This window comes from Varroa destructor, unplaced genomic scaffold (genome assembly GCF_002443255.2).
Source record: "Varroa destructor unplaced genomic scaffold, Vdes_3.0 BEIS01000003.1, whole genome shotgun sequence".
NCBI lineage: Eukaryota > Metazoa > Arthropoda > Arachnida > Mesostigmata > Varroidae > Varroa > Varroa destructor.
Window position 1 is genome coordinate 42,282,366 of NW_019211456.1, and position 27,187 is coordinate 42,309,552.

Genomic DNA, 27,187 nt, shown 5'->3' on the forward strand with positions numbered 1-27,187 from the left:
ATATAAGACAGGACGATCCAATAACGGCGTGTTTATTACTGTCGCTGGCGCTACCTTTCGCTGCTTTTTCGATGTTTATCGGATTGGGTCGGATCGACAAGACTAACACGACGAGAGAGTAACGCTAATGGATTACTGTGTTAATCAGATTTCTCTAACAACCGTGGAAACAAATTGGGTTCTTTTTTGCAGGATGCTGTGTATAACTACTGCTAGAACTACGGCTATTACTCTTGGAAACTTATTCAGACCCAGTACACTATTTATTGCAATAGTTTGACTTGCTAAAGTCGATTTTATCGTACAGTTTAACAGCAGGAACTATCAGTAACAACATAGAACCCTGTCTGTTCGCGTTAGCCGCGAAAGGAGAGCGTCGGAGTGGGGTCAACGGATGATTCGTATCATCGTTCGTCAGGGTGCCATTAGTTAATATCGGTAGAAGTAACCTCGATGGTCTTCCTGGCGTCTATGCTGCTTCGACCGCGGGGCTGGGGGCAGTTCGATCTGCGGACTGGATCCTCCATTATGTCGTGTGTTTTCTACAAACATTGTCCACTCATTGATCGCTGATACGCCCTCCCTGTTTCTTGCCGCCGCGAGTCCTAATTGTGTTATCGATGAGGGTCCGGCGATTTTGCTTTTCTATCAAGCGTAAGAGTTTGTTGATTTCTTTAGTCAATGAGGTCTTCACCAGTCAGTGAAGTGGCGCATGAAACTGGGAATTTAAATAATAAACATTTTTTCGACTGTATTCACCTGTATCACACGGAATATATATATATATATATATATATGTAATAAATAAATTAGTCTCTCTTTCTCTCCCTCTTTCTGATTAGTTTTCGTACTGAATAGTACTAAAACAAAGCTTTTATAGGCCACTGCAGCAATACGTCAAGACAGGACAGTCTCAATGTTTGTTTCATGTTTATGTTCTATAATACAACAAACGCTTGCGTCAAAACTTTAGCTCGTCTATACCCATAAGAATTATATAGCAGATAATAACGTCCTCTAAATGTAGTAAAATAGCTTACACCGCCATTTCCCTTGTCTGCAATATCGTTGCTTAGTATATATACTACCGCTTGTGTTATTATTGTGTATATGTCTGTGCAGCCGCTTGAGCAGCTTGATCTCTCGGGACAGAGGTCGCCGGTTCAAATCCCGCCATAATAGATCTTATTGAGTAAAGGAACATTGTTGCATATTGTCTTATGTAATAAATTTTTAAAGCTGTTTAACATCGTCCAATCTGATACGAGCCTTGGAAACATTACCACATCGTCGAGTGCGTCGAGTAAAGGGATCGGGTTTTTATCCTGTGGCATTTACTTTGACCTATTATTACATAATGTTTACGTTGATGTTATCAATGGTTGCAATTCGACGCCAGTGTTTTTGCTTTGTTGCACCGGCCTTTTGGTGCCAATAACGATGCTTTGCGCCGAGGAGTCAATATAAAACATCAGCTAACGGCAAAAAACGTAAGGCGGTCCGTGAAGCTTTCACAAACGCACCAGTACTCGACAGATTTCTGTCTAGATACAATAGCAAAGAAAAACATCAAGAATTGCTTCATGCACGAGCTTCGTCTAAAAGTCAGTTTAAAAGCAGGCAAATCATTGACCATGACGACTCCTAGTGCAATATACAGCAGTACTGAAGGCATCATTGCTGTAGTGGAAGATTGCGCATGGAAATCGCAAACAACTGGTGACAATGGGGTGGTCACTGATCTTATTACCGCAGTTTATATCCCGTTCGTTCAAACTGTCTGATCTACTTTGCTTCGTCTGTCCTGTTCGTACAAAAATATTCGATTTTTTCCCATTATACAAAAGCTTTTCATATATGTCCTTCAGTCTAGAACGTCGTTGATTTCTGAACTTCTGGCGCACAGCTAGCAATATTGTAACATGTACACCGAAGAATTTCGAAAGCTACGAAATCCGGTCTGTTTGCACTTATTCGTAGATCATGTATAGGGAAATGATCAACAGCATCTTTGTTTATCCAAAAGCTTCAGAAGGGAGACATTGTGTGTATTCAATTTAAACCACATTACACTGTGTTTTTTGAGATAGGAGTCACTAGCTCTAGGGTATAAAGGATTCAGTGACCAACGTTGTGGTGTAAGAAAGCCGCGATGATCGAAGTTAATCGTTAGTTATTTCGTTTGTTTATAATGATAATAACACTGTTCTCTTTCTGAAGAAGCAGTCCGTTTTCGCATAGGTTGATGGGCTCTATTTGCGAATGCTTTTAACGCGCTATGTTCATCAGCTGTCCGACGCTTTACTGTGGTCATTTTCTCGTAGTATTTATCATTATCGTCAACATGAACTCGCAGAGTTTCATCCGGCCCACCACACGTTAAGTGGTCGTCGTCAATTTTCAAAATGATTTTAACACTTAGCAGAATGCGAGAGCCGGTGATCGTCGAAGCAGTTACGACGAGACAGAAGAACTGATCCTGCAGCGAAGTGAGTTGGTCGCAAAAAGCATTACCTTATGTCCTTTGATTGGTATTTTCTTCGCCGCAATGAAGTGATGGCTCTTGCAGAAAGCCGTAGAGCAATCTGCGCTGTCGTTGCGATCGGGTGCAGTCTGTCATCCTTGAGAGGTGGAGGAGAGGGGTGCTAATGGAGGGACCGTGCTCCTACGCAGGTAGCACTTGGACATAGCTCACGGCTGTATTTAGAGGCTAGACTCTGAAAGCGAACGCGCCATCTCATGTGTTGCCGGTGCCGCTTTCTTTTTCCTCGTCTTCTTTAATGTATTTGTCTTCCCCTTTCCCCTTGATCTTCCACTTCAAAATGCTGTTCGTCTACAGCGAAATCTACCTTGTGTGTCGCCTTTTCCTGTTCGTCTCCGATCGTCAGGCGACAGCACACTATCTTATTCTCTTCTCTGTACAGGCCTCATCCTGGTGCGCTATCTGGACTTGAGAAGTTTGTTTCATGGTGACGAACTGCTAAGCTTGCTGATGATACTCTTGAGGGGGTACCTCTTCTTTTGTACCAGCAGCTTTTAGCTCTAGACATCCCGGAGAAGAGCTAGTCCTCCGCTACCCCCTCCCTTTCGCTTGTCCATCAATCGGCCGCTGGAACCTGACAGCAGCTTACCGGGAAAGGTCAGGCGGCAGCAGCAGCTCATCGTAGAAGCATCATCGGTGCAGAGTGGAAGAAAGAGATTCACGCTGCGGCTGTGCGCCGTCCGAAGCTATTGTGCGAACGGCCGAGTGTCGGGAGTAGAACGGCTCGTGGTTCGAGTCAATTCAGCAAGGGAAAGAAATTTTGCCGAAGAAAAAGAAGGCCGAGGCGAAGTAGAAGCTGAAAAAATAGAAGGAGCAGAGGCAAAAGCCAGCTCTATGGTGGGGAGTTTTGTGCTGAAGTCAGTGGGAAACGAACGAGCTGAGATAGGTCGCCGTATCTGAAAGGATGCTAGAGATACACTAAAATGAAACCAACGAGGCCGGTTCCACTTCGACGCTGTTGAATACGGGCCGGCAGATAGAGCGCCGTGTTGGACATAGACGTTTTATGGGACGATATGGCTGCTCCGTCACATCGCAGAGATAAAGACGAGCGGAGGACAATACACTAAACTGGCGGACGGACGGAGTGCGACGAGTGTCTAGTGGGCAAATAAATCCGTGTGCTTCTCGCTGCTTTTGTCGCTATTTATATACTATCAACGGAGAAGATATATATCAGCCTCATTGGTTAGAAGCGTTTGTGCTATGACGAAGATGATGATGATGGTCCTGTTAGTGCATCTTCGTATAATCATTGCATGCCAGGCCTGAAACGAACAAATGGAAAACCATGTTTATTATCGGCAAAGCCAACAGAAGACAAATTGCATCTTAGGACAACATACATATATCGAAATATTTTACCGCTACTGCAGTTGAGCTGAACTTGATAACGCTGTTATATGAGACACCACAATCCTCAGAGCTGGCAAAGCAAACTAAGACAATGATAAGAAGAGATCTGAAAACGAAAGAAAGGGACCCTCGACATCATTTGCATACAATGATTGTCGGAATGAAATCGCCGGCTTAAGGACAGAGCTTATTAAATATATATGTATAAAGTAGGCGTTAGAAAATAGCTGTGCCTTCTATTTGTTGCGAAAAAAAAAACAAATAATCACTCCGCTAAACGACTATTTGCTAAAGTTATTTTTAGAAATGTTAAAAGTATTTAAGAAATTCCGTATCTCATTTCAAGTGTTCTGTTTGTTAAATTGGCACGTGCCTTTTGCGTAGCTCTTGTGAGCATCATGTACCTCGACACTTTAGATGAGGGTGATAACTCGTTAGTCGAAAACTGGTGTTGGAATGACGTGTCAAATTTGGCGACTCCGAGTACACTGATGCAAGCGCTTCGGGATGCACGATTCTACAAAGTGCTTCAGAGATACAGAGTTGGTGCTCGTCAGATATCGCGGTACGGAGTGGGGCTAACCTGCAATATGTACCGTCCGTAACGACCAAACCGCTAGTATCTATCCAGGGACAGAGGCGACAGCATGGATCTAGCCGGAGTGGTTGCCCAGCTAGTATCCAATCTGATATCCTGGAGACGGAGCGAGGATAAAGAGCGAGAGTGAAAATAGAACAGTACGAGAAGAGTGTGCACAGGAAAGAGTAACAGAGAGAGAGAGAGAGAGAGTCATAGTCAGGCTATGGCAGCAGAAACCTCCCCACCCAACCGAGCTACTCCGTGAGTAGCAGCGGCGAAAGGAAAGCGGCTTCAGGGAGGCTCTGGTTACTGTAGTATTGGCGAGCAGGAGGAGGCGGGGCCTGACATTGGCACGAGACGCTCAAAGACGAACTAACCAACCAACCAAGTTCGTCGGCGAAGACGAACTACGGCGGGGGACCGCTGACGGTTTGGGGGGAGGAGGTGTCCTGTGAAGTGCCAGTTGCTACGTAGTTTCTCTATGCCGGTGGAATCAATGATGCTTACACAGCCTCTTCCACACTCATACACACACACACACACAAACACACACACACACACACACACACACAAACACACACACACAAACACACACACGCACAGATATTCAGTCAGACACAGCCGTACAGGCAAGCCTAGGCACGCTCGACTACATCGTGAGCCTATATCTCTCTGTCTGTCTGTCTGTCTGTTTGTCGGTCTAGCTGCGGTTACTGCCGCACCGCTGTGACAGCCATCATCCCCAGGGGTGCAGAGTGGCGAAGCCGTGTACGACGCTGTGCTGTTATGCCAGCCTTCTACGGCCGTTGTGTTGTGGGTACTGCCGGCCTGTGTGATGCTGCAGTCGCTGCTGATCTGCTTGCTCGCTGGATGGCGCATAGAGGATGTTCTGCGCGCGATTCAAAGGGTCAAAGAAACGAACAGATCCAAATCCTGAACTCTGCGCAGTGTGCGGACTCAGGAAACGATGGTCAAACATTGGGGCCAGTATAAAATGGATCCGACGGCGCTATCGCAAGCGGATAGATATACCCATCAGTTGGTAGATAATCGAATTCAAACTGTCAGAATAAGGCTTCAATGTCTTGCCATGTCAGCGGTGTGCTTGGCACCGATTAAGTAAAAAAAAATCGCGAATAACTTCAACTAACCCGAGTTAATGGAATAAGCATTTCCCTACTTCGTAGAGTTGGTGCAGATCTTTGAGGCAAAATGCAGCAGAGAGCATCGCACTATCCACGTTCAATCTGTCGTTAGATTTATTCTTAGTATACGTGTTAATAAAACTATATCTGTTATGGATGAGATTTATAGAGACAGTGAGTAATTCATGTGTCTAATACTCCGCACAGAATGGCCGTATGTCTTCGAGAGACAGGCTGAGTATTTGCGGTGGAGAAATGTGAAGAGTTCTCTAGCGAGGCTTAGCTGGGCCACGGTCACAGCTCTCCTGCTGCGTGGGGCGGTCGGAGGATTGGAAGACGAAGTACGCGTCGTAGGAGGAGCTGAGGCAGGCACAGGCGTAGGCCCTTGATGTAGATGTATCCATCGCCGAAATTCGAATCCACGACGATGGATAGGTGGATGACAGTGACGCGGGCGCCTTAAGAAACGAAGAGAAGCGAAAAACCCGATGAAGAACTTGAGACGACGAACATACAACAATAAATAGTGAAGACTATCGTCGCCGCTGTGGCCGTTGCCGTTGTCGGTCTGCTGAAGTATGCAAGATGTCCTTAACGGTATTCGGATTGAACCAAATGTTGTCGCGTTTCAGTCCGATGTTGAGTGGAGCCCGCGTAACACATTCCAATAATAGATAACAAACATGAAAACAAATGGCTTATATATATATACACACACTCCACCTAGAAAATTCCGTAAAAGCAAGAAATTGTTCAGGCAGTGTATCGAATAATAGGTCACTGTGAGCTTGCTAATTTGCTGTCTACGGAAGCCTTTCTACAGTGTGCATACGGCAGGCATTACATATAATGTATTCGAACAACTAGGCAGTGAACGAGTATGTAGGACGGCGTCACCATAACTGTGGTGATGTGTGATGTCCAATGGGTGGAGCGGCCAGCCCTCCGGCCACAGATCGATGCCCCTGTCGCTCAATATGTCTGAGTAGGGCGACCTCTCGCTCATACTAGAATCCCGTTACGAGGCAGGACAATCGGAATGGTCAGTCGAAAGGCGTCAGAACCTAAAAAAGTACAATTAGTATTATTATCGTTGGCCTTCTAATAATTATTACTGTTTCTGTAGATTATCATTGGTACAATTACGATAATACCTTTTATCTAATGCAGCAAACGCGATATTTGCTAAAGCGAGAACAACGAAGAGAGACGAATCAAGATAGATACAAACAACGCTAGAGTAGAAGACAGGAGGAGACGATCAGTCCGCATCACCTATGATAAACTACGCGATACGTTTGTACTCTCTAGACGAAACTGAATCAAATTATATTCGTACATTTATAAAACTGTATGCAATTTCTAATTTGCAGATAAACGTAAAGCTGATCAAACCGCTTCGAGGTCAGGGAAGCCGCGGTAGCTCCATCAAGCTTGAATTCGGGTCACGGTTCCGGTCGAGGTAAATACCGACCTTACTATTTTCTATTTCTTTACACATTTCGTGTTTTGGCACATATTAAAACTTGGTATCATACGTAGCAAAAACCATCATTTTTATTTTCATAAAAAATGTCCTTTTGATTAGTGCGTAATGATTTGGCCCATTTTTACACCCTAACGCTCTCTTACACCTTAACGCGCGGCTCTTAAATATATACAGCTTTTTTCCAACCTAATTTCTATATACGCGTGCGTAACCCTATAAGGAGGCCTCTTCTTGATAGATATTCCTGCCAGCAAAGGTAAATTTTATTAGAACTATTGTAGGTAACTGTTTCTAGTGTCATTGATTGTATCATTAATTAAGTCGCCTGGGTCCCCTGCCTAAGCCGATTCGGAACTATCGTTATATCTCTACATTGGTGCCAGCAACGAGACCGCCTTTGGACACGGCGTAGCTGTACGGAAGCCCCTTGCGCGAAGGAATCAAAATGCCTGGTGAGATGTATGACAAATTTGCAGTAACAAAATGCTAATATCGAGTTGATCTCCATACGAAGGTTATTTTAATGGAAACCTTTAATAGCATCAGCAGTCCCCTGTCGCTACGACCAGCAATAAATAGGCCAGTAAGGTCATTAGCGTGCGGTACGTGGTCTCGAAGAATGAGCGAATCAGGTGCGTCGAAGATGTACAGCCGGCCTCGAGCAGATCTGAGTTCCAAAAGCAACTCTTGTCGTTGTAACTCAACGATGGCTTGATCTGCCTCGGAAAGAATTAGGCATTTGGAAAGCCTCAAAGGAAAGGGTCAGGTCAAAAATTGATAGTCACATACGCGTAAGACATAGACTCTTTCTGTCATTGTAGACAATGTCTGCAGAGAAGACAATTGTCACTATGGCGTTAGCCATGTCATTGACATACTCAGCTCCATTGATTCTGACTATATAGGACGACGGGTGCGCTAATGTTTACTCACTGCCGACGCAATTCATTCATCTTACTTGAGCCCTATTTATTATTGTTGCTTATTTGTGAAGGGCTGTGAGTCGCATATGATGGGAGCGGGTTCAGCAAAATTCAAAGCATATATTATACTTCAGCTATCTGTCAGCCGGTTTTCATTCATATTTCATCCGACCAAACAATAACGAACAAATGCTACTACGGCCGCGCTCGTTCAAATTTACTCCTCTATGAGGCAACTTCTCTTGGATGAGTGCAGAATCGCAAATAAACAAGAAACAATTCAACGATGTCTGCAGTGAACATCACTTGAAATATTCCATTTAAACGCAGCTATTCCCATATGAGAAGTGAAATTAACACCACGAAAGGTTTGTCCGGCTTTTTTTTTTTATTTTGCTCCATTCATTGGAATAGCAGGTGGCGTTGCTGTTTATTATTTCAAATAGGGCGCACGACATGCTATGCTAAACGTTGCGAAAAAGGGTGTAACCGCACTATGTGCATCGTCTCATCCAGGAACATCCTTCAAGGATTCCTAGAACGATTTACCACGCTGCTACAAATCCTCTTAAGGATCATCTGCTTTGTAGATGGAGTATCCTGCTCGCCTGGCGGGGGCCGGGACATGTGCGTTTTGCCTGAACCACTGGGTTTTCACTGATTTAGGTAATGATGGCATTTATGTTGAACTGTACATATTTGCATGGCGTGTGCGCATGGCTTGACCGGTCGGCTGTGCCATACGATGACTTTGCGTCTGTTGTTTGCTTGCTTCCCTGTCCTCTTCTTTGTCTGTTTGTTTGTTGCCTTCACCCCCTAGGGAACATTAACAACATCAGACCACCTGACATATCCATTTACAGATCAACAGGCCAATCTGATTCTCTTAGCTCGCCCTTGTCACTGGACTGCAGCCTCGTTTGCTGACGCTGATGCTGCTGCTGCTGTTGTCATGAGTCGTTTATTTGCGTTGCGTCACCAGTTGTGCTGCCATGAAAATACGTGTGTGCATCCTCATGCTGTTCCAAATCAGACAGCTGCCCTGTCTAGCTTTCTCTATTCGTACCTGGGCCGATTTTCGCGTACTTTTTCCTTAACTCGATCTACCAGCAGTGCAAAATATTTATGCCTAAATTTGTTAAGTTGCTCCTGCTAATGTTCTGTATACTGTGCATATGCATCTGTGTGTGTGTGTATGACTGATACAACGGTAATCTGCAGTATATCTCCTATATGTTTTGCTGGGGCCGCTGCGCCCGTTTTTGCTAGTGCATCTGCTGTTGTTATTGCATCAAAAGGGCAGCGTCCGCGATGTCGCCGGCGCCAGCATAAGCCAGCGCAACATTGTGCGAGCACGGCCCGACACACAGAATAACAGGGTAACGAAAGCAAGCAGCAACAGAAGGCCCGAGTGATAGGGAAGACGGAGGAGGTTGAGTTGATGGGAATGCTGATGGTGTTGGTGCGAGCGATGGTAGTAGTAGTAGTGCGGTGCGCTGCAGCGCGCATCCCAGCCACCGCAGTAGGGCTATGCCGTTAGAGGGGGCCCCGCGTCCGGCCTCGAGAGGAACCGAAACAGCCGCCAGATGAGAGGGGTCGTCAGAATGAGGGGGAAGATGTCGAGCTGTTTAATGGGGCAGAGACAGCACCAGCAATCGCAGGCGGCAAGCCGCTAAGCGGACAGGGCATAGCGGGGACACTAGGTAAACGCGTCAGTGAATGGTAGACTGACGATGGAACTATTCTCTAGAAGACCAAAAAAAGACGGAGACGGAGACGAATAACCAAAAAAACGATGCTCTTTTAGCAAGAAACACTGCGTTTGTGTAAAAAGAGGTAAGTGAAGAAGACGCGACGGAAAGAAGCAAGGGAACTACAATCGGACTTACAAGTTTGCTGCTTTGCCCCGATTGAACCTTCAATCGCTGTACAGAGCAGGACCCAACAGCACATGCCCTGACATTGTGCTGGTGCTGGTCCTGGTCCAACTAACGAACTTCAAAAACATCGAAGGATCAGCTCGTTCAGATGACAAAATCTTTCGCATAAGTACAAAGAATGTCCCGATAGTTTCAAGCGATTTACTTCTTAAAACTATTACCGAGGAATCCGGTTCGATTTCTTAAACAAAAGGGCATACAGCGACTGATCTTCTGCCTGCGGTATTAGCGTAGCTGGTCGCACACAAAGTAGACTAGTTTCTATCCAGGGAGCAGTTGAATATGATTTTCGTAGATCTTACTGGGGGAGTGTAAGGGGAATTGTTTTGATTAAAATGGTTCTGTTATAGCCAGCTATCCGTAAGCGCTGGTCACTGAAGCTTGCCCTGAAGCCATATGTATTCTGTGCCTGAATCAGGCTTCTTTAGAAGATATTTGGCCTTTTAGTTCGATACCATGATAGTAATCGGGCGTCGTGGCGGGGTTTCAGGGCTCCCAACATTCTTCATCACAGTTCGGATGAGGTTGCTTCAGTCATTATCATCTGCGTCTAGCCGGCGAGCATTATTCATCTAAGGACGAGCAAAGCAGGTTTAGGAAAATCGTTTGCTGCTCTGGATCAGGGCTTGCACCCTGCTTAATGTCTTTTCGATACCAACCTGATGTTAATCCAGACCTTGTTTCAATCCGCTCGCCCAGCAACAGTAGAGCTTCTCAGTACGGGTCGGCGGAGCCCTCGCAGATCTACAAAGGCATCCGTATGATCAGCAATATATAGGGGTTGAACGTCAATCTATATGCGAGTTTCTACAGAGAAATGAAGGTATTGCTTTACTATCCTCGTAAGTATGATGACTAGATATGTCTATGTCCAATAACGCATATCTGGTTCAGTCCGATACGCCCCCCCGCCCGCCCGCCAGCCTGCTTGCCTGCCTGAATACGACAAGATAGTGATTGATCCAGAGCAAGTGTGCGCTGTGAGCGAGCGTTGCTTTGTCGTCGGCTGCTTCGCTGATTCGGTTGAGGCTTTAGTCGCGTCAGCTTCGCTTGCCGCTTGTGTACCAGTGAGCAAAGCATAGCTCGCAGGCGCACGGGTAGAAATAGTAGTAGCAGTAGTAGTAGCGAGAGAGGAGATTGCGATGGATTCGGGTGGATTGAAACCATCCCCAACCATGGGGTTCGGGCCCAGGATTTGTTTTTGCGCGCCAAAAAAAAAAGAAAAAACACTACAATTGTTTCACCATGCCAATGCAGAAAAACTTCCTGTGGTGATATCGAGACGTACGTTGTTTTCGCGCTAAAATTAACAGTATGAACACTAATGTGGACATGACTGCTAATCATTTATCCGCATATAACGACCGACGTGTGTAGAACAGTATGTGTAAAGCACATGATCCATCAGGCCCCGCGTAAGTTGTACATGTAGGAAGGCGAGATGACAATATTTCTGACATTGAACCTCTCTGTGCTCGACACTTTTGCTCTATCGAAATGAAATGGTGAGTCGTTCAAGCCTTTTCTCAGTGCAAGCATTTTTTTCTGGCGCTGGATTCTAAAAGTTTCCTATGAATGGAGGCTTTGTATCCCCACCTATTGTCGACATGGTACATCGAATGGATGGATTCGCGTGCTACAGAATGCCTGCTGTCAGAAATGAGTGACAGCAGTAGCGGCGGCACCCGCCGAGAGAAAAATACCCCCTAAGGCTGACCGATCCACTTCGTATCCCGTCCCCCTCCTCCGTTCTCCGGCGGCGGGGGGGTCGACGACATTCACTCTTTGGCTAAGAAAACAAGACGATAACGCCTTCGGCGCCCGTTAGAGGGCTCTGGTGCTGCGACAGAAAGAGTGATCCATACACGGTATTATTGATGACTTGATCATGATGGCTACTGCAGCGTCGATAAGGAATGGCGAACGGTCATGTGGTGCTGGGTCCTGCTTGCCCGATATTACTCGCAGGATAATTTAACCGTTTATGACTACCTTCATTTACTGAGCAGATATATTTAACGCTTGATTATGCAAGGGTGGTTTTTAAGATATCAGTACGAGATTCGCTCTACTACTAGTTGCTTTGCCCGCGTCAGTAATGCCCCTGGAGCAATTTTTCCTTGCGGAAACAAATATCCTGCTAAGCGTTGTTTTTTTTTCCATTATCTAGTTATTTTCTGCCCATTGCTGCTGGTGATGCTACGCTTTTCGGTGCATAATGCTTCGTGCATAGTAGTACGCGTCTATGTTTCGCAAGCGCAAGTTTGCTAATAAGTCAGTGCGCGCACACAGCTATAGTCGATGAGAAATAGCTCGATGGCAAACATTTATCCCTTCTGTTCCATTCAGCTGTACAGAGCAAGATCACTAACTCATATGGCTGGTAACGATATAAAAATGTGTGAAGTTCAACTGTTTTTATCACGCGAGTCCGATGTGATAACATCCTCTATGCAGAAATTAAAGTTGTAAAATTATATGGCGATTCCAATCTTTCGGTGTCTCGTGCGCGATGCGGCCACTGCCGTGGCCGAGACCCATGCATCTTAACCGCCCCTCAAGTCGAACGACTCTATTTGCTGTTACTGCTGCAGCCTCACCTCGTCCCGCTCTTGAGAAGGGCGTTCGCCGAACTTGGGGGTACGCAAGCGGCCAGCCTCTGGCTGTTGGTGCCTTTGATGGTGGCGTAGTAATAAAACCTTGAGCCGCTTGTTATGTAGGCTGACGGCATGCACATTCTGCAGCATGAAGATATTGGCTAGCAAAATTAAAGTTACTTCACATCAATTAGAAATTGTATATAAGCATGTTGTCTTAGTGAACTAAAATAATTGAGCAGAGCGAAAAGCTATGGATAAACAACGCGCTCCGTTTGTGCGACGATACTACTATTTTTATTGTTGTTCTATTCATGTACAGTTACATTTTTTGCAAAAGACAAGAAAAACACGCTAAACAGGAGCATGTCGTATTCGGTCATAGGACCAAGCACACCAGCCCCGGAAGCAGTGGCTTTAAGGGAGATTGGTATGATCATTATATTGCGGCAGCTTGCTGGTCATGTCATCCTTTAACACAAGACTTAGTTCGATTGAATCGGAAACGGCTTATTCGTTGATGAAGATAATATGTAACCGAAATAGATAGATGTATGTGAAGTACTTTGACATCGTGGACGTGCTTCTGAGCGGAAAGGATTTCGTATAGAAAGTATGGGTCCGTACCGGCGGAAAGACGCACGAACATAGCCACGCTTGCCGTTATTATCGGCCAAATCTGTTAACTTGTACTCATTGGGACTGGCGTTAGTAATCGCAGTGAACCAATTCTCATATTTCGTTTTTACCAAACCAAATAAATCAAAATAATTGCCGATTATACAGACCTTGTCGTACCCCGACTAGGGTGACGGGGGTCATTGAAAGAAACCCTTTGTCTGTTCGGTTGTGTGTTCGGTAAGTTGTAATTTGGTGTCACAAGTTTCATCATCCTTTTCGTAGAGGCATCTTTCTCCGTTAGTTCATTGCGGTACGTAGAATTCGCAATCCTCCGAAGTTTGTTTTGTCCCTGTCCAATCAAGTGGCAGTACTTGGCCAATCAATAGCCGTATTAGATGAGGAACGAACCAATAACGTTTAGGACAATTTACGGCTTCAGACGAACGAAAAAAACAAGTTATTGCCCATGAAAATCTCATATCAAATCAGTTACTGCCATCCGCCGGTCGCATGCGCATACATGCGTACATGCAAGATATCTCTAGTGATCAGTGATCCATCCGTTTGCCGAGAAGTCGTGTAGCATAGCATGGCTTCCTTCCTTAATTCCTAACGATTTGTCGGTGATACTCGGCATGTTAGCGCTTGGGCGTAGAAAAAAATAAAAATCGGAAATTCTGTCTTTCTCCTCTAGATTTATTTCTCCTGCTCTCTTAAATTAAACCTCGATGTGGCGTATTCGTGTCCCCATCTCCTGTGTATCAAAATAGTGCATAAATATATGCTAAGAAGCACGAGAAGGCAACGTCTAATGGAAGACCGCCATTTTGTCGTTACTGCCATCACAGTTGTCGAGTGTGATATGCAACATAGTTGACTCATAGGCGGCACCAAAGCTTCGGCTAATAGTAATAGCGGTTATCCTGTTGTTGTTGTCCTCGCCGTTGTGTCTCTGAATATCTATATGTACTTGTGTGTACAAGCGTTGTTGTACGAGTTTGGCTGTTTGTGTGTGCCTGTGTGCAATGATATGGAGCAATGGGGGGGGATCAAAAAGGGAAGGGTACTAGTGCTCGGGTAACGCTGCCTGACTTGCATTGGATGGCTTTGTCAATGCTGATATTCGTTCGTGTGACTCCGTATACACTTGTGTTTATGTTAGTGTGTGTTTGTATGTGCGTATCTCTGTGAAATGTTCTGTATTCGGCTGATAAAAATGGAGAAAAAAGCCAGTCTATGCGTTGATAAGACGCAAAAAGGGAGGGTCAGGCAGAACAAACAAGTAGTTACTGTAATATTTTAACATTTAAAATACTTATCGTTTGAAGAAATTCATTTTAATATTATCTTTTTATTTATTCTCTTACGGACGATAATGGCAGTAATTATATTATGATAGATAAAGCCACTCCGACATCGTTGATGATTTCTGTAATAGTATTAGGATTAACTCTGCTCAATTTACTAGCCAAAAACAAGGCGCAGGATATCATCGACATTAAAATATCGGGTAAAACAGAATTGGATTATCGTTTTTCTCCCGTATCGCTGCACCAGTCTACTGGGTCAAGTAACACGGCAAGCGTCGTGGTCTTCAAATCACACTTACTTAGCTTTTTTATTTTGCGCATAAGCTATCTTCTTACGAGTGTATCACTAGAATGGTGAAGTCCTCTGACCTCTGTCGCTTCACATACCTTGCCATTTTGCCATCGGCTAGTTCCAGCTGTTGCAATAGAGGGTTTCTGCTCTTGGCTACGACGTTCGTTGATGGATACTTCGCTCCAATTGTATCTCTAGTATTTTACGTTTGCGATTATTTCTAATGGCAATTTAAAAAAAAACTCTTCATTAGGGGACGCTTTCGTCGGTGCTAGTTGTTGTAGGAACGTTAAATAATAGTCCGTTTTTATCTTCTTACATTGTATTGCTGTTACCCTTATATTACTCGTATTGCCATATCGATTCATGCGTGAGCCAAGGGAAAGGTGCCCTCTTTGAGAAGAACACAATTATCATCGTCTACGGCTTCCAGTGCAACGGAAAACAGTTTAGAACTTTTCGTTTACGGAACGGTTTATGGAAAAACATCAGAGCTGCCAATAATAAGAATTCATAGAAGGATCATTGTAAGAAATCTTACGAGCACACAACTACGATTATCATCATCGTACCATCACCATCACAGGCCTTGATGTATATATATACGTGAGGTTTGTTTACCCTCTCTTCTAGCGGATCGATAGTTGGGACGTCGCGAACGTAGAGACACAAAATACATTTGGAGGTACACCAACACATTTCTACCAGAAGGAAGATACAGATGACAAAAAATTTAACAGCGGGTCAGGTAGGCAAGATGTCAGATGGACAGACAGATAGACTGACAGACAGATGCACATGCATGCATGCACGCACGCACGCACGCACGCTCGCTCCTAGATTGGGCGGTGGGATCAATGCAAAAAAGTGTTGTCCGCTGCCTTCTCTGCTGGCATAGTTGCTGTATCTGCGAGAAGCGGCAGCAGCAGCAACACCCCTTAGAGTCAACAGAGATGGTGCGGCAGCTTCGGCGCTGCCAAAGTACTAAAGGCGGAGGGGACGGGTAGAAAATTTCACGAGGTGTGAAGATTCAGAACAGCAGCAGCAACGGCACCCGCCGTCAGAGTGGTCGCTGAGGACTGCGAGCGGTGGTGGCGGCGGCGGCGGCGACGACGAAGACGACGCCAGCGCAACAGCGATAACAACGGGACGAGCGATGTCGAGAAAAACGGCAGTTTTGAGGCGGCGGAACAGCAACAAGCCTGTTGTGCCACGACGCACCGAAAGTGCATTGACTTGTATAATAAACGCCGATAGAAAAATAATAAACAAACATCAGGCGGATAGAAAGAATCGAACTGAATCGGAATGAGACGTTCTGACTAGGGCGCAAGTTTGTGTCTGTTTGCTGACAATCACAATTCCGTGTGTGTCGATGCGTGTTTAAAACAGTTGCTTCCCTTTTTTAGAAATGAAGAGAAGTACCTAGCATGTGCTGATGGAGGAGCCGAACGCAGCGTGTCTGTGTGCGCGAATAACGATCTGGTCAGATCTTCTTCGTATGGGTGAAGCCATTTAGTGACAACGCGGATAATGTGTCACAGAGATATTCACTTCAACCATTTAATTAAACATTTTGATAAAAGTCTGATAGAGGCTGCTGTTGAAAAAGGTTTTGAGCTTGACTAAAGGGTACACAGATGTGATTGAGATTATTGGTTGTACTATCGCGGAACCATCTTTCCATAATCGACATACATACCTGTCGGACAAATCATCCAGGTTAGCTGGCTGATGGCTCACACAAGTGGCTAATGACGTACAGAAAGAAAAAACAAAAAAAAAAACTCATATGTGCACTGTACTCCTTCAATTGTCTATCTTCTGGTATTGATGACAAGTACTCGTGTGGGGACGTCGAAGCTCTCCTATGCTTGAGCATAGGATAGTTGTATGGGAATGACGTTTCGTCAAATGCTGGGGCAGATATATGTAGGGGTTAGGAATCAGCAGCCTTCCTTTGTTTCCCGCTGAATTTTGTGACGAATTGAGAGTCGTCAATGCGGCGCACTGCTACGCGTTTTTCTAGCACTGATAATATACGGTCGCTGTTTTTAAAGGGAACAAGAAGCATAATATTGGTTGTAAAGCTGGAAGGGGCTGATTTTCTTTTGACTGCTGATGCAGGCGGACGAAAGACTCAAAGCTTGAATATCAGTTCTTGAGTACCCACTATGCTCCACCGATCAAAGTGGTTTTCGTATGCATAATATACCTCAACGGTGCTGTAAATTGAAAGGCATCAGCTTATGGACTCCGTCAGTGACAGACATAAAGAAGGTGTACTTACAAGTCTACATAAAACAATTGATCCTGAGGTTTACAATGGGTGGCTAGCATAAAAGAACCGCATGATCGTGAAGCTATAATGGGTATTATTGTGTAAACATTACTCGCCCTCGGTAGCACTTGATCTTATGAATAAATGATGATGCACGTGCTGGTGATGGCGATGATGCGGTGATTGCGGCGACAGTCATTTCTGTGAGAAAATTGATTCTGTTCCATGTCAAATGTCCGAAGTGGCCGTATCTCTATCGGTGTAGGATAGCTCACATCCCTAGCGGGGTTAAGCTAAACGAAATATACCCGTGTTCCATCTGCATCCGGTAAATGAGTATTCTATTATCAGGAACTGCTTAATAATCTTGTTTTCAAGATTTGATAAGCTTATTGGTCTGCCTGCCCCTAATCAAGCTTCACCCTCTGCGATGACAATACAGTGTGGGAGGTTTGGCACAACGGACGCTTTTAGGCGAACTATTGAGCGCATCGAGACAACGCTGATTAATAGATTTAATTAGATGCGAACAGCATCCGTATATCATTTGTATACTCGCATGATCAGCTGAGTCTACTGTCACTTCCACGTTTATCTTTGCAAGGTTACCATTTTCTTTCTACTGTTGCTGTTGTATCATTTTCACGGTCATTTTACCCCTCGCGCCGTACACCTCGTGAGGTAGTAAGAGGACAGCGACGTCGGGTCAAGTATGACAGTAACATACGCTCCTGATGAGATGCGTGTAGTGCTTACTGAGAGCAAATGAAGTAAGGTTAATGGAATAGATTATATATAAAACGAAGGGCAAACAAATATCTAAGCTATAAGTCGGTTCTTCGGGAAGAAAAGCGGACAACGATGGCCTGGCTAATATACGTCGTGGCGCTGACAAGCATCAACGTGTATCGAAGCTTCGGCGGCTTTCCGAGTGATGGGGCTAGTAGCTGGTGACAGAACAGGATGTGGAAAACCAACGACTTAGTAGTTATCCAGTGCGTAGCGCACTTACGCAGCAGATCATCATAGCTTAATTATATGTATTTATAGGTTAGTCTGCTGCGCACTCGGCGAAAGCTACACCGTACCCATAACTATGTACGCGTACATCACTGCACTGCGTATCGAGCAATGGCAAGCTTTTTGTAAAATTCAATGTTTTTTTTTTGTTTCGTGGACCAAATTGGCAACTAATGCTCACGTACGCAGTCTTGGCACACCTTCTAGTGTCGTCCTAGTTGCTGCTGTCGTTGCCATCGTCGTCGTCTATCTCGTTTCTGGTTTTTATTAGCTTACGCGAATCTGCTAGCAGTACATACAGCATAAGCCCTTCCCTTCCCCCCGCCCCCCCTCGCCTTATCGAGACGAACTGAGCCCCCCGTGGTGACCGAACTGTTGCCTATTGCGAGGCTGGCGGCGGTGATGAGGCCACAGAGAAATCGTTTCGCCAAGTGGAGAATGGCTGCCGGCGAAGGGTCGCTTAAACTGGGTCTGCTCAGGGCATTTCAGTGAGTGTTGTGTCACTGGCTGGGTTTAGTGGGTAAGTGAGCGCCTGCGAATGAATTTCTGCCTTCTACGACTGCTGCTGCTAGATGTGCTTTTCAGAAAGAAAAGATTGTTTTCCTCCTTCCTCCCCCCCTCTCTCTCTCGTGTGCCCAGGTTCGCGCACGCTAGAACCCGAAACTGCTGGGTGGGCAGCGGCTAGAGTTCACATTAAAACGAAACGGTCGGGCCTACGTTGCACATGACAATCGCATATCGATGCGCACTCAACCACATTCAGATCGATGTGCGAAATAGGTTACGGGTCGACGTAGTTCGTTCTCCCACTTGGATTCATTTTGTGGGTCTCACGTTCTTGTCCGCTCGGTCTGCTGCCCACACGATGATGCATCCGATGATGTGAATGTGCGCATGGGTGCATTTTACATTACATATTTGCTTCGATGCCTCTCTAATTTTCTAGGTCGTCAGATTAATGCGGCTATCGTCTAAATACGTAACAACATTTGAAATAAGGAGATCATCATTGTTGTTACTAACCGCTAAGCTATAGGCATTTGTGCCATCAGAACCATCTAAGCGAACTTTCGACCAGTAGTGCAGGTAAAGAATATTCGGGACAATTTTCTACTTTCTATAAACCACAGCCTATATTAGATTTGTATAAATGGGTCGTTCCTTTTCTTTTTATATATATACTTGGTCATTTGGTAAGCATGACATTTCCGTAACAAGCGAATATCGTTTCTACACGCATCAATAATTGATGATGTGTCTGTCTAGAAGCAGGGTTGATGGACAATAACTTGTCTCTAGCTATCTGGTACTTTTTTTTGTGCGTCGACCACTGACCGGCTAGTCAGTTACGTCAGTCATTATAACGATACTAGCGTTCGTAGAGTTGCTCCGATGTACCCATATAATTATACAACTTTGTCGAATTGTACACTTATGTCTATTCAACCTAGTGTTAGAGCCTAGACGCGTCGAAAGGCGAAATTTAGCATTCACCATCGCGCCAGCCAGAGGTCAGGCCTGGTTCCGATCGGTAGGATAGCCGGCTGTAACGCGCGTTATTACAGCCATTTGCTGCATTTGCGCTCAGAAAGCAAGCGTACGACGTTTACTTGGCCGCGTTCTGCGCCTCGGTTTATCGTCGTTGCCTAATGACGTAAGGGATTTCTGAAACAGAAACCAAGCACCACGTGGTACTGCTGCCTATAACCGAAGCAACAACTTTGCCTTCGTCCTCGATAGATATCGTTAATTTTATTTATTGTCGTGTGATAAATAGTGCGATATGCATGGTTCGCTATCGTTGAGCCGCGAGACTATTCGTAATGGTTTGCCTTTTTTATATGATAGCTAGAGAAGTATGCGTGTATAATGAATGTTGTGCCGGTGTTAGAAAGTTTTGGAGATGCGCGGTCGGCTCAATTTCGAAGTACACAAGGAAAAGTAACTTATTTACATCTAGACGGATCTATCGAACTACGGACAATCTTATTCCGCTGAAGGGTCGTAAGGCGTCATCGAATCCAGTTACAGTGGTAATCAAGCAGTGAACAATCAGGCCGTCGTCATACAGGACCACAGATAGCAAACCAATCAGAATCTATCTCAATCAAAAATTCGTCGCTGCGAAAGGCTCAGGAACGGACAACAGCGTACAGGCCACAACGCACACACACACACACACACACACACACACACACACACACAAACACTCTATCATACACATGCACACATAAACATGCAGACAGACACGTGACACTTGTTCATATAGTTGACTTTGAAGAAGCTCCCTCTATTCCCGCTTTCTCGCGGGCCTTTCATCGGCCTGGTGCGGGCACTGATTCGCTGGTATCAAAGCGAAGCGGATATGAGGCTTTGTCCTCTTTCTGCTTTTCTGTCTCTTCGTTTCCTTTTTCGTGCTTCTTCTGCTATGCTCTTACTGGCGCTCTGTCTTCGCGAACACAAACCAAACTCTGGCAATGTCCTTTCATGGCTCCGCACGATGCGGCCAGTTCGTGGCTAGCGTAATCGGCCAGCAGCATCGTCGATTGAGGATGATGATACCGGCGAACAAGTGAAGGTGTATACGACACTGGACGAAACGAGATGCACCGCTTAGCAACACGGAGCAAGCAAAACGTACAAAAATAAATAAAGGCTAGGCGGGGGTAAAATGTAAGTCAAAGCGTCTAATAGATACGCGGTGATATGTAATAATGAAGATGACGATGAGAAAAGTAATGATGCTGGTGGATGATGATGATGATGGCACCGATGCTTGCAGTCATGTTTACGGTGGTGATGATCACCATGGCAACGAAAGTTGAAGGGAAAGTGGTTAGTAAAATGAAGCCACGATTCGGTATTCGGTCATGTTTATGTAGACAGCAGTCAACGGTAATAGGAAACGAATGTGACTGCTGGGGATGAAGTTGTATAATGGTTTTATCAAAGGGAATATTCGAAAGAAAAGTTCTGGCTTACAGTTTACGAAGAGGGAACATGAAGAAGAAGCAAGATGAATCGTCAATGATGGAAGTTGAATGAGATTTATACGAAACTATTAGGACCTGTAAGAAGGCCGCTAATGATTATTTGCTATCTCTGTGCAGAACCTATGTTGTAGTGAGTACAGCTAGGTCCGGAATTTAGTTGTGGGAACAAATGTCTATGCAACATCATTTGTACAGAAATCTCATCTGTTGGTCATTCGTTCGAGACCAGAGTCGCAGCGCTTCTAATGTATAATTGAAATTTGAATTAGAGATTATGCCTATCCACTGCCCGTCGATCCGCCAGATTTACAGCCAAAAAAGTATTAAATGGTTTGAAAACGATAATAATTACTGCATTTTCGTTAAGGCAAAAACTATGACTATGATAAGTGATTATGGCACGATTACGGTTCGAGCGTGATCGTCGATGCGAGATTGCCATTGAATAGCCGACATCGATGCTGCCAGCACTCGAGCTGTTCCCTCGCACCGTCGAACGACCGCTCACCGTTGCTTGTCTGCACTCCATGATGGTGGCGATGGTGGTTGTAACGGCTCTGAGGATAGCGGCAGTGGCGGCAGACGAAGTTTCCTGTCATTGGTTGCAATCGTCTTCAATAGCAGATGGCTGCCAGCTGCGGCCACGGGTGCTGTTGCCGCCACCGTTATGTTGCTGCCGTTGTAGCTGCTGTTAGTGACAACGGTGAAGAGAACTATCAGCTGATTGGCTGCTGGCTTAGGACAGACGACAGTGACAACAAGGGCTTGTACGAGCGACAACAGCATCGGCTGTTGCAGTGGCAACAGCGTCAAGTGTCGTTACGTTGATGATCAGAACGATGATATCAGCAGTGGTGCTTTCAATTGTAGTGTATCTATGGGTCTGTGGCCATTCGCGCTAACGACTGGGGACTGACTGCCAGCGACAGAACCGCGATGGCTCTGGTTGGTGCCAAGCCCCGGGAACTGCTATGGCGGCTGTCGCGCAGCCGCAGCACCAGCAGACTGGAGTGGAGCCATTGTCGTAATGTCGATCAGACCCGATAGCGCCGTCGGCGTTACCTACCGTCATCTCTGCTGTGTTCACAGAAATGGCGGTAAGCAACGCCGTACCGGTATCACGATCATCATCATCGCCATCATGCTACTGGATCGTGATGTCAATATCGGAGGTTTAGAAGAAAATAGGTAGAGGTGTATCGGCGGCAGAGAAGAGGGCCGTAGCAGTTGCATTATTGACGTTAGATTGGAGAAATAGGCCCCGATTCCTCCAGCCATCTCTCTATTTACGTTAGAAGCCATCAAATGCTCTCACTACCACCACTTAAGAGGAACGTATACGGGCAGACGCATGGACTGATACCCAATCGTGAGTGTATAAGACGTGCTTAAAGATATTCTACATAAGGTATTCATGATTACGCATGTCATTGTCACCCAATCAGATCTCTGTACAGCACTGTTACGTCGTTGATTCAGGAAATCGATGGGATAACCATTCTGAATTACATGTAGACCTACACAGTGTCCACGTCTGCAGATAGTCGTGAACGAACGGGCACGCACAGGTGGATAGATGGATAAAGGCAAACATAGCCTTCTTTTAGTAACAGCGTCCGCAGCAGAAACGCCATCATCAGAAGAACTGTTTTGGCCTGTCTTGTGCAGGATCGATGTGGCAATATGTGAGATGGCCAAGAGATTATATACGTGTGTATAGAACCATTACTAACAGAACAGAAAGACATATCAGGGCCCGTAAAACCCCTATCACTACTTTTTTGGTGGCGCGCCAATCGTTGTCATCGTCCCAGTCTTCGAAACCGCGATGTTGGTGCTACTGTGGCGCCACGTGCCATTTAACATTGTTTTAGTAGTGACTGAAACCACCATTATCATAAACAACAACAACGACATCTCAACCATAATCAATTTTTGTTCATTTCAATCATACATATATATAAATAATTATTATTATGTAGTAGTATATTCCAATGGTTAGGTTTAAAGCAGCGAATCGCAGTGGCCCATTCAACCGGATGTTCGACGCTTACAACCGATAACGGCTTGTGGTACGGTAAAGTAACCAGGCGGCCAAAATTGTGTATTCAATGGAGGAAAACGATCGTCGGTGAACGAGACACGGCGTTGCCTATTAAGAGTAAATATGATTTGCTGGAAATGGACACGAGCGACATATAGATGATATTCGGCGATGCCGTCGCAAGCGTGTTGCTGCTCAATGACAGCTTGACTATAGAAATGAGAAGAAAACGCATTGCGCCAGCGTCGGTATGTTTTAGCCTGCGGCAAAAGCATTGCAATCAAGTTCCACTAAACACTAGACACACTCATGCTAACTGATAGCGTTTAGCAAGGGTTAAACTTTAAGACTGTAACGACGCCTTAAGTGGACGGAAAAGTTACAAGAATTTGCAGATGGTTGACGTTAAATGTATACGCGTACACAGATTGTTCTTGAACCGTATCAAGATGGGGATAAGACAGACAAGGGCAGATAAAACAAAAAATAAATACCGGTGATATTCGAACCATCACCGTTCGTTCGCTCGCTCGATCGACCGATCGATCGATCAATCAAAGCTGAATTAATAATACCTTATACATATGTTGGCTATTGTTGTTTTCGCTAGCTCGGCTGCCCCAACCGCTTTGGGTTCGCCGTTCGTTATACTTGTTGTTATTGTTTGTTGTGACCGCTTCTGATGACGGCAGCTTCAGTTCGGTCAACATGGACAGGGTACAGAGAGACTGAAGTAAACCCGCAGCTAGAACGACTCAGCAGCTCAAATGGTTATTGCTATCTACTTATTGAACCGTCAGAAAAGTCCCAGCGTCCCAAGAACTACGGTAGAGAGAGACCCATAACAAAGAAGCTGCATCAGGGGTGGATAAGTTGGTTTGGGTTTAAAAGATCGGAACAGTCTGTTTTGTCTCTTTTCTCAGCTCCGCTCTTTATGTGCTTGGTGTCTTTAAGGCATTCACGACCCCGCTGATGATTCCTTCCGTCTGGGGAAGAACTAGACAGTCACGTAAGAAGAGAGAGGAATCGAAAAAGTTAGAAGTTTCTTTGGATTAAATATTCACTAGTGCTTATTTGTGCCGTTGATTATACTGCGTCTTTTCAGTTTACTGTGGATCAATGCCTATAACACCCACATATACACTCTTCTCGAAGGCTCAAACGTGCAGCATGCAGACAAATAGATTAAGAAGACCACAAACAAACCTGGCGTAGCGCACGCACGATTTATACGAGCTTAATATCATCAGAAGTTTTCCGGTAGCTTTTCGCTCGTTGACGTTGCACCATACTTACCAACATTACACACACGTGCACCTTTCGCACACATATGACATGTATATAATGGCCCGCTTCTGGTGAAGCGTTTTCGGTCGCATACGGCTAAAGAATGGTCGAATTTGAGAAAAGCTGTGTGTGCATCATCAGCCTAAAATAACGGTTTACTTCAGAGGAAACCGTTCATACTTCTCGGAGCGGGGTGCTCGCAACGGTTGAAGTTCAGCAATCAACAGCGGCAGCGGCAGCTTGGGTGCCGTCCCGCCGCTCTAGTAAAATTAGTAATGGTACTGGATGACGCTAGTAGTGCTTGTGTTGGCTTCACCACTGCGTTGTTAGTGTTTTCGCCGGTGCCCCACGGTCGTCCACCGCCGCCGCCGCCGCCGCCGCCGCCGCCGTCGCCGTCGCCGTCGCCGTCGTCGCCGCCGCCGCTAGCAGCCGCAGATGCTCCGTGGCTGCTGTGGCCACAACCGCGTCGATTCGGTGGCAGCCTGTGGCAGTTTGTTACTGCTGACCAGTCATTGTCTGTCAGTCGCTGATGGTCGCCGTGGCCAATGAGCATCGCGTACGATCGTCGCCTCTTCGTGGGTTATTGGCGGCCTGACTGGCTGGCTGGCGGGCGGTCTATGAAGGGCGCCGCCGCCGCCACCACGGGAGAGGAGAACCCCGAGCGAAGTTCAAGTCAGCCAAGGCTTCGGGGGTTGTTCAGTTAGTCCTACGACACTGGCCGACCGCCGGCCACTAGCTAGTCTAACGTCTCATCGTTCGTCACAACGCCAATAGGAAGGGCGAAGGATAAAAGGGAGAGAGAAGCGAAAGCACGAGATATGGCGCGGCGCACGCTGCAGCGAGACTTTGGCCGCTTGGCTGCTCACGAATGCTGGACGAAGGGAGGGAGCCAGCGAGCGAGCGAACGAATGAACGAACGAACGAGATCATCACGATCATCGTCAACACCATCGCTACCATTAGCAACAGCAGCACAGGCAAACGAACGCGAGTGAGCCGCAAAAGAACAGGCACTGGGCCAAGAGGACGACGGTGGTGATGCTGATGATGAATGTGATCATGCTGATCAGCGCCATCAGCAGCATGGTCACATGATCGCCGGAATGTCCTAATGACCAACGAGAAAATCATCAATTTGACATGCAAAGAAATAATGATGGGCAGCCGAGCAAGACCCAAAGGCTTGGAAGGCTCGATTTGGCCGCCAGTCTGAGAACGCTGCCCAGTCTAAGCGACCGGACGCAAGGCCGGCACGAAACACCGACAATGTGCAACTAGGACTAACAGTAAGAGCCATAATAAAATTATAGAAAATGAATATTGTCATAGTTATGCGCTTGATACCGATTCATATTGTAATAGCATCAGTGTTGTAGGCCGCCATATACAAAAGAACTTCGTCGTCGGCCGGTTGTTGAAATACTTTCTCAAAGATACCAATTTATGTGCTTTGGGAAGAGGAAGTTGCAGTTTAATTTTAACTCATTCACATATCTAACCGGGATGGATGTTTTCTAGATCATACCTGTTTTTTTTTTTTTTTTTTTTAATATTTAAATACCTAAATGGGCTCAATCATAGTCCTATAAGGATAGCATTAAAGGTTTTGTTGGTTTTTTTTTTTTATCGACCTATGGGGCTTAAAGGTGGCGTCCTGTTGAAATGTGCAATCGAATTCGTCGGTAGCGTTGAACGTCTTCTGGCATTATAGTTCGCCTGCAGCCGTCCTTGCTTCAAACTCTATCGAACCTCGTATAGCTGCAGCTTGAATGTACCGAAGCCGCATTAAACTACAGGTCTGAGAAGGCTGCAGCATCAGTCAAGCGCCGCTTCGTCCCTGGGGACAGAGCCGCTGTTACTGCTATCGGCCGTGCTAACCCCAGCATAGCTCCTTTCTCATCCGTCATTCCCTTACCGATGGACACTCGGCGGTGTTTTAGTCTTGAGCCTTGAGCCTTAAACAGCAAGCATGCATTGGTGATGCGTGTCTCCGCCAATACCGTCCTGCTCTATCTTTCGTTGTATGCGAACGGATTTCTCGAAGACGCTCCCTGGCGGCGGAGGTAACAATCAGCGCGCCACAGCACGGGCACCCCTACAACATCGACTGTTGAGTACTGCTAGTGCCGAACATATAGAACATTTATACAATATCTACCAGTAGTAGTAGTTGTAGCAGTAGTTACCAAGCGAAAAATTGACAACGCTTGTTGGGCTGCTGCAGTAGTGGCGCAGCCCCGGTAACCACATATCGGCCTGTTTTTCTTCCGTATCTCGGCCCTTTTGGCACTGCTGCCACTGCCACTGCCGCTGCCACTGCATTTGTCGGCTCTAGCTGCAGGGCACGCTGATGATTGTTATGGCAGGCTGCTGCCGCGGCCGTCGCAGCCGCTGGTGCTGCCGGAGGCCGGCCGGCCGGCCAGCCAAGATGGCTAAGCTAGATGTAGATGGTCCATCGCATTAGCTGGTTGATTGCTTTTTGCAGCGAGATCATTTCTGGCACCAGGGGACGCTTGTGTCGCTCCGTTGGCGAAGCGCTCATCCGGTGGCGCTTGCTAACAGCCAACAGCGGGTTGAGTCTGCCAACGCGTGGAGCACCACCTTGCGGCAGCCATCGTTCCGGCTGCCTACTCTTTTTGCCCGTGGGTCTGTCCTCTCCCAAATGGTCGTGGCGGCGACCCTGCCATCACCAACCACCATTACAACGACGACTGCTGCTGTTGCTGCTGTTACTCCCTGTGGAGACCGAAGGTGCTGCTGCTGCTGC

The 27,187-nt window shown here is 46.0% G+C and overlaps 1 protein-coding gene and 1 long non-coding RNA gene across 16 annotated transcripts in view; one reads left to right on the forward strand and one right to left on the reverse strand.

Moving 5' to 3' along the window:
* The window catches only part of LOC111248314 (uncharacterized), a 66,400-nt gene that overhangs the window by 21,632 nt on the left and 17,581 nt on the right, over positions 1 to 27,187 (forward strand). Inside the window, exons 1-3 of one of the 4 annotated variants that reach the window (XM_086985546.1) lie at positions 6,532 to 6,665; positions 6,997 to 7,085; positions 7,456 to 7,564. In XM_086985546.1, coding sequence (XP_086841672.1) covers positions 6,663 to 6,665; positions 6,997 to 7,085; positions 7,456 to 7,564 — 201 coding nt within the window. In that variant the 5' untranslated portion in view covers positions 6,532 to 6,662. Of the gene's footprint in view, positions 1 to 6,531; positions 6,666 to 6,996; positions 7,086 to 7,433; positions 7,565 to 27,187 lie in introns of those variants that run through there. The other 3 variants (XM_086985547.1, XM_086985548.1, XM_022800440.2) reach the window with 3 other exon arrangements.
* LOC111248315 (uncharacterized) lies at positions 232 to 25,331 on the reverse strand. 12 transcript variants are annotated; one of them, XR_015325124.1, is made up of 5 exons: positions 15,368 to 15,674; positions 14,891 to 15,015; positions 4,303 to 6,687; positions 3,908 to 4,004; positions 232 to 3,810 (listed from the first exon to the last, which is right to left on the reverse strand). It is a non-coding gene; the product is annotated as an uncharacterized LOC111248315 (long non-coding RNA). The 12 variants fall into 12 exon arrangements; XR_015325121.1 differs by having other exon boundaries at positions 15,337 to 15,674; XR_015325126.1 differs by having other exon boundaries at positions 4,303 to 6,191; positions 6,527 to 6,687; positions 14,891 to 15,409.